This window comes from Nomascus leucogenys, chromosome 24, assembly GCF_006542625.1.
Source record: "Nomascus leucogenys isolate Asia chromosome 24, Asia_NLE_v1, whole genome shotgun sequence".
Lineage (NCBI taxonomy): Eukaryota > Metazoa > Chordata > Mammalia > Primates > Hylobatidae > Nomascus > Nomascus leucogenys.
The window spans coordinates 4,599,559-4,612,657 of record NC_044404.1 but is presented as its reverse complement, the minus strand read 5'-3'; the positions used below and the strand labels follow the sequence as shown (position 1 = coordinate 4,612,657).

General features: G+C 55.5%; 2 protein-coding genes and 1 long non-coding RNA gene across 3 annotated transcripts in view; 2 read left to right on the top strand and 1 right to left on the bottom strand.

The window, feature by feature from the left end:
* Positions 1-253: 253 nt before the first annotated feature.
* Positions 254-2,067, top strand: LOC115830407 (putative TP73 antisense gene protein 1). Its single transcript, XM_030805895.1, is given in 2 exon segments — positions 254-883; positions 886-2,067. Coding segments are annotated over 2 exon segments (627 nt in total). The 5' UTR covers positions 254-348; the 3' UTR covers positions 978-2,067.
* Positions 2,068-2,337: 270 nt separating this feature from the next.
* On the top strand, positions 2,338-6,887 carry LOC100590252. Its single transcript, XR_004028506.1, has 3 exons — positions 2,338-2,925; positions 5,637-5,970; positions 6,317-6,887. It is a non-coding gene; the product is annotated as an uncharacterized LOC100590252 (long non-coding RNA).
* A 2,601-nt stretch (positions 6,888-9,488) lies between these two features.
* Positions 9,489-13,099, bottom strand: part of TP73 (tumor protein p73) — an 82,631-nt gene continuing 79,020 nt past the window's right edge. The window contains exon 14 of the mRNA XM_030805897.1: positions 9,489-12,954. Coding sequence (XP_030661757.1) covers positions 12,622-12,954 — 333 coding nt within the window. The 3' untranslated portion in view covers positions 9,489-12,621. The remainder of the gene's footprint in view (positions 12,955-13,099) is intronic.

Below are 13,099 nucleotides of genomic sequence, written 5' to 3'. Positions count from 1 at the left end.
CGGCCTGCGGACGCCCATTCTCATGTAAATGTCAGTGCCAACGCAGGTGTTTCAGGAGACATCCCAGCGGGCTGCGGGCTATTTTAGGATTCTCTGCCCTGCAAACGTTTCCAAAGTATGTGGACAGGCCGCCTGATGACACTACATTTACGGGATCTGCTAGTGGCTTGCCCACTTAGGGAGTAAACCCTGTGAAGTCTCGCAGTTTTGTTAAAGTGTGCGTGGCCACCTGAATGCTGCCTTATCACAAGCCAGGTACATACTGGTCTGCAGGGTAACTCCCCACTGTTGATCCTCTGAGATGATTGTAGACTGGGTGCTGTGAGTCCTGCCACTTTGTTTAAGTGAATGTGTCTTTTGTCCAGCTCAGCCGCCTCGGATCTCGCTGCCACCGGCCTTCCTGCACACCCGTGCCACCCGCCTTTGCCCCATCAGCCTCAGCCTCGGTTCATTCTCTCAGGCAGTCCCAGCATTGGCACGGTACCTCCTCCCGCTGTGGGCCACACGTCTCTGCCCCCTGTCAACCCTACTGCCATCAGCACCACCACCAGCGACTTGTCTGCCCAGGAGGGTGCAACACCATCTACCTCCACCGGCCACCTTTCAGTGTTTCCAGCTTTCCAAGTAAAGACACCAGCAGTGCCCTCAGAGCAGACCAGCCAGAGATTTTCTGAAGCCTCCCAAAGGGTGCTCCCCGGAGGAGGCCTGAGATGCTCTCATGACTTTGGAGCCGGGGTGGCTGGCCACCTTGGCCTGGCCATGTTTGGGGTGGGCTTCGGGAGCCTGGCACTGCTGCAGAGTGTGGTGGATGAGAACAGCTGCTGCTTGCTGTATGTGGTGGAGGACCAGCTGTGTGACGTGGAGCGAGCCTTCAGAGCTGAGCATTTGGCCAACACCAGAGTGGTTCGGGAACAGGATGCAGAGATTGTCCTCAACGACTAGCGGTACGGTTTCAGTTGTCAGCAGAGGTTCACTGAACACCTGCTGTGTGCCGGGCACCGTCCTGGAGGCTGGAGAAATGGCTCTGAATGCTGCAAAGTCCCCATCCTTGTGCTGCTGAGTTGGGGGCAGAGGCAGATGAGTAGATCTCAATACATCAGTAGCAATAAGCTCTGCGGAGAGAACTCACTCTCCGCGGAGAGTCGGGAGAGGGAGGCTGGAGGGAGTGCTGTTTTAGGTGAGATGGCTGGGGAAGACTTGAGGAGGGGGCATTGGAGCCAGGGACCTAGGTAGGTGAGTGAGATGGCCACGGGGGTATCCGGGACAGCACACTCTACAAAGAGGACACTGAGTCTTCTCCAGGCCTTGATGTAGCCGAGTGGCCGTGCTGGCAGGAACGGAGTGAACAGGGTGAGGGCTAGGCAACGAGGTCCCAGGCCCGAGGAGCCTGGGGGCCACCCAGAGGCTTTGAAAGCCACCAGGGGTTGGTTTGGTTTGAGCTCACACTCAGGGGGCGGAGGAGAAGGACACAGGGACACCAGTGAGGGGTATTGCGGGGCCAATGAGGCATGATGGGCCTGGACCAGGGTAGCAGTGTGGCTGGATTTGGGATATTTCGAATGTACAGCCTTTGCGATGGGGTCCTGGCTTCCTCCCTTCACTCAAGCAGCTGGGTGTGACATGTCCACCCTGTTCATGAGTGGTGTCTCCAGCAGCTGGAGCAGCATCTCTACTTGCTGCCCACAGGGTGTGGATAGCCACAGCAGGTAGATGGGTTTGCGGGCAGCCACCCAGCCCTGGGCTCAGGTGCAGCCACTGTGTTCAGGCCTGGGCTGGGCACTGCCTGGTGTTTCGCAGAGCTGGCCAGTGCTGCTCAGAGGGCAGGCCTGGCTCTCACCTTTGGAGTGTCCAGGTTTGGACAAGCTCTTAATAGCATAGTAAGGGGATTGACCCCAGCTTGTTAACGCACGTGGAGGGCTCTGAACGTATTAGCGGACAGTGTTGTGTCTCAGCAAAGCCCATTGTCACTGCAGAAGAATGTTCATGAATGTTAATGCTTTGTGTGTTTTTGGAAAGTTGGCAAATTTTATTTATTTATTTATTTACTTTATTTATCTTTTGAGGCAGAGTCTCACTCTTCTGACGGAGTCTCACTCTGTCGCCAGGCTGGAGTGCAGTGGCACGATCTCAGCTCACTGCAACCTCCACCGCTGGGTTCAAGCGATTCTTCTGCCTCAGCCTCCGGAGTAGCTGGGACTACAGGTGCCTGCCACCACGCCCGGCTAATTTGTATTTTTAGTAGAGACAGGGTTTCACTGTGTTAGCCAGGATGGTCTTGATCTCCTGACCTCGTGATCTGCCTGCCTCGGCCTTCCAAAGTGCTGGGATTACAGGCGTGAGCCACCGCATCTATCCCTGAGGATCTTAATAGAATTTGATTCACAGAAGCCTATTCTGTGACTTGGCTGGGATCTGTATTTTGTTCCTCAAAATTAGCAAGTTAAATTCTGAAATAAGTCATACTGGAAATGTTTTTACAGTTTACTTTGTTGAGGCCATTTTCTTCTGTTATTCTCGTGCCTGAGATGGTTTATAGAGTGGTGTTAGCAGCATGGATTCTGGAATGTTCTAGGTCTCAAAGCATGCTCTTAACATTCCACTTTATTCCTGCAGTGTCTCTGGAGTAGTTGTCTGCTCCCCGCCGGAGGCAGCTTCTGAAATCGTGATGGATGCTCTCCGAGCAGCTATGGGCCGGGCTGGCTGAGGTGATGTCTGCACCCGTGCCCAGGTGTCTCAGGGAGAATGGGCTTCGGGGAATGGGCTTGCCTGCTTCGTTTCCTGACTCCTCTCCTAGGCGCTTTGATCCGGCTTTCCAGTTCTTGCACAAGCAAGTTTGTGTCAGCCATGCCCTGCAGAGGATCCACTGGATCACCAACATCAGCAGCCTGTTCCCAGCGGCCTCTCCGGCTTCCCTAAAGAGGGCAGGTGGGCATCTGCGTTGTTGGGGGAATGCACAGCGTTGTGGCATCTGTGTCCATGTCACGTGGTTCCCTGTGACCCAGAACCCTCCAATGCTTCTCGCCAGTAGCTTCCCTCGAGACCAGAAGCCAGAGCTCACCCTCCCTTGTGTCCAGGTGGGGTTTTCTACAATGCTGCTGTGCACGATGTGGATGCCGTATGCATGTTGCTGGGGGAAGCCACTCCGGACACTGTGTTTTCTCTGGAACGTGCCTTCTGCCCAGGTAAGAGTGGGCTTCACTGTTGCAAGGTGCTCCTATGGCCACCAAGGCTGGTTGAAGATGTAGCACAGGCTAGGGCCCCTGTTTAGGATTCCTCCCCCACTCCCAGCTTTAGGGAGCAGATAAAGTAACATGGAGCACACGTAAAAAAGATGACTAAATGGTCACGTCACTGAATCCCTCAGGCATTTCCCAAGGCTGAAAGCCCTCATGCAGGCAGTATTTCACATTTGATGAACTTCGAGAGTCACTGTCCTAGTAACCATTTCTCCAGCCCCTGCGACGTGACAGGCCCCCTGTAGTTTCTAAGGTTGCAAAGGTGAATAAACACAGTCCCGGCTGGAAGTCACAGCAGGTTGGGGTGCACACAGATTAGCAGATCATCAGTGAGCACCAGGTGAAGGCAGGGCTGGGGATACTGGTTCCTAGGTCCTGGCCTGGCAGCAGAAGCTCAGGGTGGGTCCTGAGGGTGCTGAAGAGGACAGGTTATCTGTTGCTTTATGACACACCATGCACTTGAAACAACAGCCACTGGGTAGTTAGGATTTTGCAGCCTGGACTGGGCTTGGCTGGAGTCCCTCTTCTGTTCTGCCCAGTGGTCACTCACGTGACTACAGCCAGCTGGTCAGCGGCCTGCCTGGAACAGCCTCACCAGGGTCACAGGGCTGGGCCCTGCTGTCACCTGGGTTCTCTTCTGTGTCGTCCTCACGCCTCCTCAGGTCCCCACAGCAGCGTGGCCACACATTTGATGGTCTCAGGGCACCAAAGTGGAAGCACTCAGATGTCCTGAGGTTTGGGCCGGGACTGACATGGTACCCCTCACACCACACTTTGTGTACTGGGGCAACTCCAGGCCCAGCCAGTGCCAGTGCAGACTTCTCTCTGTGCCCGCTTTGCTCTGTCTCGTCAGCACCCCCTTTTGGCACTGCCTCCCCCATCTGCCCAAAGTTCACCCACCCACCCTGCTTTGCTGGCCACCACCCCGATCCCAGCCATGTCCTCATCCTGGCTATGGCCATCTGCCTGCAATCTCTTCCCTGTAAGACCTCAGCTGGACCAGGTGCCCGCCTGCTCTGAGCTCTCCAGAGCACAGGTGGAGGCCACGGTCTCCACAGACCCTTCGGGCCTGTCACCGGTCGAGGGTCTTGACTGCACGTTGTCCAGGTTCTTGGCGTTTTGAACAAAGAATTGGACAAAACACCCAGCAAAGCAAAGAAAGGATGAAGCAACAAAATAACGAAAGCAGGGGTTTATTGAAAATGAAACACTCCACAGTGTGGGAGTGGCCCGAGCAGCAGCTCTAGGGCCCGATACAGAATCTTCTTGGGCCCAAATACCCCTAGAAGTTTCCCATCAGCCACTGCATGCTCACCTCATGTAAATGAAGTGGTTGCAAAAAGCAACCAGTCAGAGGCTGGAGTGAAGTTACCAAGTTATACTTCTATGCAAATGAAGACTCAGCCTGTAATCCGTCTGACTGGTGTGGACAGCGACCATTCAGAGGCTGGAGTGAAGTTACAAAGTTGCAAACGAAGACTTGACCCACAACCAGTCTGATTTGTTGCAGACAGCCAGTTTCCCGTCTGCCAGGCAGAAAAGGTGAGGGGGTTTGCAAAGGCGCTGGTCCTTTTGTTACTTAGGAGTGGAAAGTTAGGGTTTTCCCTTCAACATAGTTCAAGGAAGTTGTGAAACAGCCTTAGGTTCCCTGCCTCCAGACCCTAATCTCCTGCCTCAGGCCCACAGGTGCCGCCCCCGCCCCCGCCGCAACCCCACTGTCCTCTTGTCCACTTTTCGCTCTTCCTCAGAAGGCCAGACAAGTACCTGTCTGGGGCCCGCTCCCCGGGTGGGACATGGGGACTGGCTCTGCTAGGCTCATGGCTGTACCCCCAGGGTCCGGAAGGTGCCTGGGCAGAGGACCGCCAACGTTGCAGAAGCTTAGCAAACACGGAACTGGACTGCTTGCTGGGCAGCGTCCCCGTGCCTCTCAGGGACCCATTTTGGAACAATTTAGAGTTGATTTTCTATTAAGGACCAGTTTCTGTGTAACTACTTGCCCATGCCTTTCGCCCACTGCTTCAGTTAAAGCAGTGAGTTCAGGCCGGATGTAGTGGTAATCCTAGCACTGTAATCCTAGCACTTTGGGAGGCCCAGGCTGCGGGATCACTTGAGTTCAGGAGTTCGAAACCAGCCTGGCCAACATGGTGAAACCCGTCTCTACTAAAAATACAAAAAAATCAGCCGGATGTGATAGTGGATGCCTGTAATCCCAGCTACTTGAGAGGCTGAGGCAGGAGAATTGCTTGAACCCGGGAGGCAGAGTTTGCAGTGAGCCAAGATCGTGCCACTGCACTCCAGCCTGGGTGACAGCAAGACTCTCTCAAAAACAAAACCAAACAAAACAGTTTATCATTTGCCTAAATCAACTTTTGTTATCATCTAAAGTTTTCTTCTGCTTAGATATGGCCGCCTTAAAAGATGCAGACACTTGGGATCAGCATGAAGTTTCCCTGTGAGGCTGTGGTCAGCGTGGACATCAGCCAGCACTGCACAGACAGCTGCGACCAGGACATCAGCCAGCACTGCACAGACAGCTGCGGCCAGGACGTCAGCCAGCACTGCACAGACAGCTGCGGCCAGGACGTCAGCCAGCACTGCACAGACAGCTGCGACCAGAGACTGGAGGTGACTCCTGCCCTTTTCCACCCTTCGCCAGTCCACTGTGAAAAGCTGGGTTGATTGTGTGGCTTAGATAGAGGTCATCAGCCGGGTTGATTGTGTGGGTTAGATAGAGGTCATCAGCCGGGTTGATTCTTTTTTTTTTTTTTGAGACAGAGTCTCGCTGTCTCCCAGGCTGGAGTGCAGTGGCGCGATCTCGGCTCACTGCAGGCTCCGCCCCCCGGGGTTCACGCCATTCTCCTGCCTCAGCCTCCCGAGTAGCTGGGACTACAGGTGCCCGCCATCTCACCCGGCTAATTTTTTGTATTTTTAGTAGAGACGGGGTTTCACTGTGTTAGCCAGGATGGTCTCGATCTCCTGACCTCGTGATCCGCCCGCCTCGGCCTCCGTAAGTGCTGGGATTACAGGCGTGAGCCACTGCGCCCGGCCTCAGCCGGGTTGATTCTATGGGTAAGATAGAGGTCATCAGCCGGGTTGATTGTGTGGGTTAGATAGAGATCATCAGCCGGGTTGATTGTACGAGTTAGATAGAGGTCATCAGTTGGGTTGATTCCGCAGATTAGATAGAGATCATCAGCTGGGTTGATTGTACGGGTTAGATAGAGGTCATTAGCTGGGTGCGTGGGTCCCAAAGCACGCTGCAGATGGAGAATCAGAATCCCTTGGGCATCACCGGGCGGGGCATGTCCCTGTCCCTCGGCTCCCAGACCCCGGCTAGCTGCTACCAGGACTCATATCGAGAGCTCTTCAGACACTTTGTCAGAACGCTTAAAGGTGGGTGCCATTCTCAGGAGGAGCCTGGGATGTCCTGATGCTCAATGGGTAGATGCCTTCCAGGCTGCAGTCAGTGCAGATGATATGCCAATTTCAGGTCGAAAATTGCATTCCAGATACCGGGTTCAGATTTGAAATTGTCCATCTCAGTGATCATTTATGTTGCGTGTACTTGAGGGAGATTCTGAGAGATGCTCCTTTGGGGTTCTGTGCATGTACCATGTTGCCTGACACGTCCTAAGAAGTCTTGTTAAACTCTGAGTTTATAAAATGATAACTACCTCTGAACTCCTGAGATCTAGTGGATACCATGTGTCCTGGAAGATAAGACACCTTCTACCCTCTGTCAGTCCTGGGGGTGACTGGGAACCAGAGAGGTTGAGCAGAATTCCTGGACCTGGGTGGGGCTTGTCCAAGAGGGGCAGGTGGGCCTGTCTAGGACCAGTGTCCCACCCAGAGGCCAGTGGCCCCTTCACATGCCCCAACAAGAGGAAGACTGGCTCTGATGTGTTGGGTTTTGTCCTGAATCTGCAAATGTGCAGGGAAAGAACCTCCTGAAATCACCAAAGAGTATTTCCTCAGGGCCTTCCAGGTGGCCATGGCCGTGGAGCAGTCGTGGTGGAACCGGTCAGCTGTGGACCTGCCCTGCGAATCGGCAGAGGCCTCCGTGGTGAAGACAGAAGCTCCATGAACCAACCCGAGGCTGAAGCCAAGATCCTGCCCAATATCCAGTTGCTTGTTTCACTTGTCGCTGTTACTGAGAGAGGGAGACAGAACCTCACGGCGGTCTTGTCCTCACTGGAGACTCAGAAGGGGAAGAATTGGGAAACCATGTATGTTTCATTTCTGGTGTAACCAGGCTTTTCAGAATGTGACTTCAGATCAAGGACACAAGTTGGGCTTGCTTAGCTGTTTTGTGTTGCGTGCAGGCTGAAGAGATGCTCTTCCAGTCAGAGTTCCCTTGGCAGGGCCTCGGAGGCCTCTGGTTGGCTCTCTCAGGAAGAGGGCAGGTCAGGGATTGGATGGTGTAAATTGACCCAGAAACCTGCAGTTTCAGCTTTTCTGTGGCAAACAGGGCCGAGGGCTGGTGAAGCTGTTAAGACTAAATGTCGCATGCATGAGGCAGGCTGCAGGCCTCCTTAGGCCTTTTTTGGGGTAATTACACCAGTATTTAAAAACACTTTTTTGGTTGTTTGTTTTGAGACGGAGTCTTGCCCTGTCACCCAGGCCGGAGTGCAATGGTGCGATCTCGGCTCACTGCAACCTCCATCTCCCGGGTTCAAGCGATTTTTCTGCCTCAGCCTTCTGAGTAGCTGGGATTACATGCGTGTGCCACCACGCTTTGCTAATTTTTGTATTTTTAGTAGAGATGGGGTTTCACCATGTTGGCCAGGCTGGTCTCGAACTACTGACCTCGTGATCCACCTGCCACGGCCTCCCAAAGCGTTGGGATTACAGGCATGAGCCACCATGCTTGGCCTAAAAAACAATTTTCTTGAAGAATCTGATTTTGTGCATAGTAATGACACAGCACCATTCCTGAGAAATAGGAAATATATGTGTGTGGTATGAAAAGCCCATATTCTGTTCTTGTCGCCTGAATCTAGGCTTCCTCTTTGGATGTGAACGTGGGAATGAACAGTGGCTGTTTTCCACCCAAAGGGGCATGGAGACCTTTTGGAAACGGGCCTTCTCCTTTCCATTTTGCAGCCGGGGGCGGGTGGAAACCTTCCTTCGAAGGGTAGTGCCTTGGCGAGCAGCAGACCTGCTCTGAGTCCAGCTTAGCTTTCCAAAATTCTGTGTGGAACTTACCGGAGATGTTTTTATATATTTGAAAATAATGGCCTGTATTTCTCATGCTATACTTAAAAAAAAACTAACCTTTTAAACGAAGATATTCAAACTCACCCTTGTGCTGAAAGCGCTCATGTTTCTGTGTTCATTCCTGAAAGGGCATTTTAGAGTCCCCATTTCTACGTTCTATGTGGCACCCTCTTGCCGAGGGAACATCCAGAATCCCTCCACTTCCTATCTAGTTTGAGGCCTCAACACCTTCATGATCCAGAGTTCTGTGGCTGTGAGGGGGTGGGCCTGCTGCCACCCAGCCCTCCTTGGTGGTCGTGGGGACAGGTAGGAGCCTAGGGAAAGGGGTGAGCGGGCTCTGGTGTGACGGCGTGAGCGCTAGCCAGGAAGGTGGGGCCAGGGCCGGGCATGGCGCCTCACCTGCATCTCACCTGTGGGGGAACTTGGCGGAGCTTCCTGGCAGCATCTCCCCCTCTTGCCTTGGTCCTTTCTGTCTTTGTTTTAGGCCAATTTCTAAAGACTGAGGCCTCCTTCAAGGTTGAACAGATTTCTAGAGCCTTGTTTTTGCTGTGACAGGTCCCTAGTCCCTGTTCACAACTCTGAAACCAGGAAACCTGAGAACCAAGAGAACTGAAAGGAAGCCCGTTGGTCTCAGCCTGGCTTGAGCCAACACGAGGCTCTCTGCTGCCTTTTGTTTTCTTAGGTTTTGCTGAGAAATGGGAGTGCGTTCTGTGTGGGTGTTTGTGACACCTTGAGACCCTGCTTGGCCTAGCTAAAGTCCGGAAAGCCTGGGCCCCACAGGGCTTGGATGAGGGCTCATGAGCCTGTACTTCAGGAGGCCTGAGAGGCCCGGTCAGTCCCATGAGGCTACATGGCTTGGCCCGCAGGTCCTCCGAGGCACAGGGCAGAGGGACACCCCAGGGACCCATCAGACTCACGACACGGAGAAACTCAAGTGGGGTGCCAGGGCCGGCCGCAGAGGCCACAGGCTTCCTGCCTGTGAGGAGCCGCCCTGTTCGAGCCCTTCAGAGATTTAGGTTTAGTCATGAGAACCCGTCATTGGAACATACACTTTATTATGTTACAAAAACAAAAATCCCCACCAAAACACAGCTAAAAAAATAACACATTTTCCCAAGATTACATTACCAAAAACAGTTGTTATGTCATTGGAGGGTGTCCATTAATACTGCTCAGAGAAGCACGATCCTACACGAAAAACACGGATGGGATTTCGTTTTCACCTTAAAGCATTAAAGTGCTTTAACTGGTAACAGAGGAGTGGATGTTTGTGCGTTGGAGACACTGACTGTTCCGAGTGACAAGTGGCTCTGTGCCAGGATACTGCGGGTCGGGCTCCTGGGTACAGCAAGGGCTTCCCAGCAGCCCAGGCCTGGTGGGAACGCTGGGGGAATGGGGGAGAGTTGCTGTTTCTGACCAAGCGACTTAGACAGACGTGAGCTGACCTGCCTGGCGAGCGCCTTCTGCCTTGCCTCTCTGAGCAGACTCAAGACCACTGCCCGTCCCCCTTGGCCCCAGGAGTGCCAGCAGCCTCCCTCCCACCCCTGCACTGCTGGGAAAACCATCCGCCTTCAAGATGTATTTGTTGATTTGTTTAGTTTTATAAAAACACATCGCTTAAAGGATTCTTGTTCCTGGGAATTTGCATTTCCTCCTGACCACAGCGAAGTCTCAACTCTGTTTACTTTCACAGCTGCTTCTCCAGCGCAAGGAGGCTGCACCGGCTCCCTGGACAAGTGCAGCTGGGGCCATCTGGCTGCTCCATGTTCCGGCCGGCTTCCTTGGACGTCTGGCTGGGGTTCCAGTGACAGCTGCCCCTGGGCCTCTCCCTGCTCTGTGCCACCCGCCCCCACCACCCCAGCCCTTCCCAGGAGCACACTGCAGGGGCTCTTGGGATAGCCTCACTGGACTCAGGGTGGACAGGTAATGTGCCTAAGAAACAAATCGACAAGCCCCCTGGAATTGAAGCGCATCTGCGCTGGGCTCAGGAACCCCGGGTGTCGGGATGGGCCCCCGCGGCTTCTGAAGTGGAACATGGGGGCAGAGTGGGGGCTTCAGGAGGTCACCTTGGGTAGCAGGTGCCCAGCCCCCAAGAGATAGGCGTGGTGCCTGGGGCATGGGTCTTAGCCTTTCTGGCCTCAGCTTCCTCATCTACGAAATGGCAATAAGATGGAGAGCTGAGGTGACATGCAGCTGGCGTGGCTGCGCCATCCTGGGAAAGCCCTGAGTCTGCTACTGCCGCCGCTACTGACTGATACCCTGGGCATGGGCACCTTTCTAGGGAGATGGAACCCTAGAAGCTAAGCAGCCAGAGCTTCCTGCCCTTCAGCTGGAAGGAGCTGGAAGGAAGGGCCAGGCCCTTGCCCTGGCTGCAGCCAGATCCCCTGAGAGCCGACAGCCCCGTTCCTGCAGCCCCCACAAGCGTGCACCCAGGCGGCTGTGCTGTCAGAGGCCCCGGGAGAGGTGGACGGTGGGAGAGGGACGCCTGCGTCTTTGTAGACCAGGCACCTGCAGCAACACCAGTCGCTGCTTTTAAATAAGGGGAGGCTGGTGACGGTGATGCCGCGTAGCAAGATGGAGTCCTGATCTGGGGATGGGGGCTGTGTCTAACCTTGCTGTGCCCTGGGGGGCTTAACTGCTTGTTCTGGGGGATGTTAGTGGGGGAAGCTCCTAGCCCTTAGGAGCTGATGCTACACATACCCCAGGCAGGGGGTGTGGAGCTGGCCGCGTCGGAAGGGGCCAGGCAGCCTGCACTCTGGGTGGTGTCTCGGCTTGCGTGGGTGAGGGCTCCCATTGGCCCACCTGCCTGGAATGAAGGCCCTTGTCACACCTGTCAGGCTCCCCGGGGGCTCCGGTTCCCTGCCCTGAAGCTGTGCTCTGGGACGGTCAGGCTCCGGCCACCGAGGCTCAGGCTGCTCCTCGTGGATGGAGGTGGCCCCAGAAAGGGCCTGTGCAGACGCTGTCTCCCCGGGGCCCACTAACTCCCTGGGGTGCTCCACGAAGGCCTAGACCCCCCTGCACCTACCTCAGTCTGTTCCCTGACTGCCGCCGCCTAGAAAGGAAAGCAACGCCCTCTGGCCCTCGCAGTGGTAGAGAAGGTGCCCGCGGCAAGGGAGGAGCTGCTCCCACGGCAGAGCGTTCCTGCGGATTTGCCTGGATTTGCCCTTCCCGGCGTTCCCTCTAGGCTTCCTCCCCACCCGGCCTTCCTGGGGATGAGTCCCGCCCACCTGGCTTCTCTCTCAGCTTCCTCAGCCCGGCTCATGGGTGCTAGGTTGAACTCCAAAGAGAATGCTGAGAAAGTAAGTTAAAAAAAAAAGCAAAAAAAAAAAAAAGCTGACCCACCGTGTAGAAAAGGGTATCATTTTATCAAATATTGACAATTTCCAGTCCTCTAAGGACAGGCTGTCCCTTTCTGCTGAGGGGTCCCCAAGGAGAGGCGACTGTGGCCAGGCTGAGGGGCACTGGCTGAGGCGGCACCAGATGCTTCCCCGCGCCTGGGAGGGGTTGCGCCCTCCCCAGTTTTCTCCAATTTCAGCAACACTGGTTGTTGTTAGGGGCAGGAAGGAGGCGGTCCTGTAGAATGCGGTGTGCTGGGGGCAGAGGCCAGTCCCAAGTCCAGCAGAGAGAGTCCCCAGCCCCCGGCACGGGCAAGACGCAGTTAGGGATATTCCCTGAAAATACATTGGTGTTTCAGACACAGTCACTTGGTTGCTCACTACTATCCAGAACCAAAAGATGTCGCAAAATACTTTTTGGCAGTCCATCAGCAAAGAGGATCCTTTCCTTTGGAAGGACCTCGCTTGGTGGGGAGATGACAGTCTCTAGGATGAAGCCTGGAGGTTGGAGCCAACACTGCGGTCCCCACCCACGCCTGCCATGGAGCACGCTGGGGCAGTGGCAGGGCTGAGAGTGGGCCAGCCCCCGCCCCACAAGCCCAGCGCTAGGGCAGCTCCAGAAGGTTCTGCGGGTGACTCAGGCTGTCCACAGGTGGCTTCGGTGGCTGGGCCTCTCCTGGGGCCAGTGAGGTGCCTGGGGATGGGCCGGACCTTGCCTTTCCCCGGGCACAGCCCAGAGGTCCTGCCCCGAGGCAGTTTTGGACACACAGGAAGGAGAGGGGAGGCGGCTTGGGTCTCTGGGCGGTGGCACAGGCTGCGGCCGGGCGAGGCCCTTAGTGGATCTCGGCCTCCGTGAACTCCTCCTTGATGGGCTGCTTGCGGGCTTTGCAGTCGGGCAGGTCGAAACCGAAGTCCGCCCACTCGTCGGGGCCACTACCTGGGCCGCTGCGGTTGGGGATGGTGATGGTGTGGCGCACGCGGAAGTGCACGGCCTCCATGACCCGCTGGCGCTGCAGTTCCCCTGAGCCGCCGATGGAGATGGTGGCCGCGTTGCTGGAGCGGAGCAGCTGCTGCGCGGTGCTGTAGTCGTGGCCCTGCTTCAGGTCCTGCAGGCCCCGCCAGATGGTCATGCGGTACTGCTCGGGGATCTTCAGGGCCCCCAGGTCCTGCGAGAGGCCGGCACATTAGGGGCAGGGAGCAGTGGGGCAGGGAGAGCAGAGGGGGCTGCCCTGGGCCCGGAGATCCAGCCAGACCACACCCTGGCCCCCACACCCCCAACCAGAATAGGAGAGGGGACATGGGGAAGGGGGA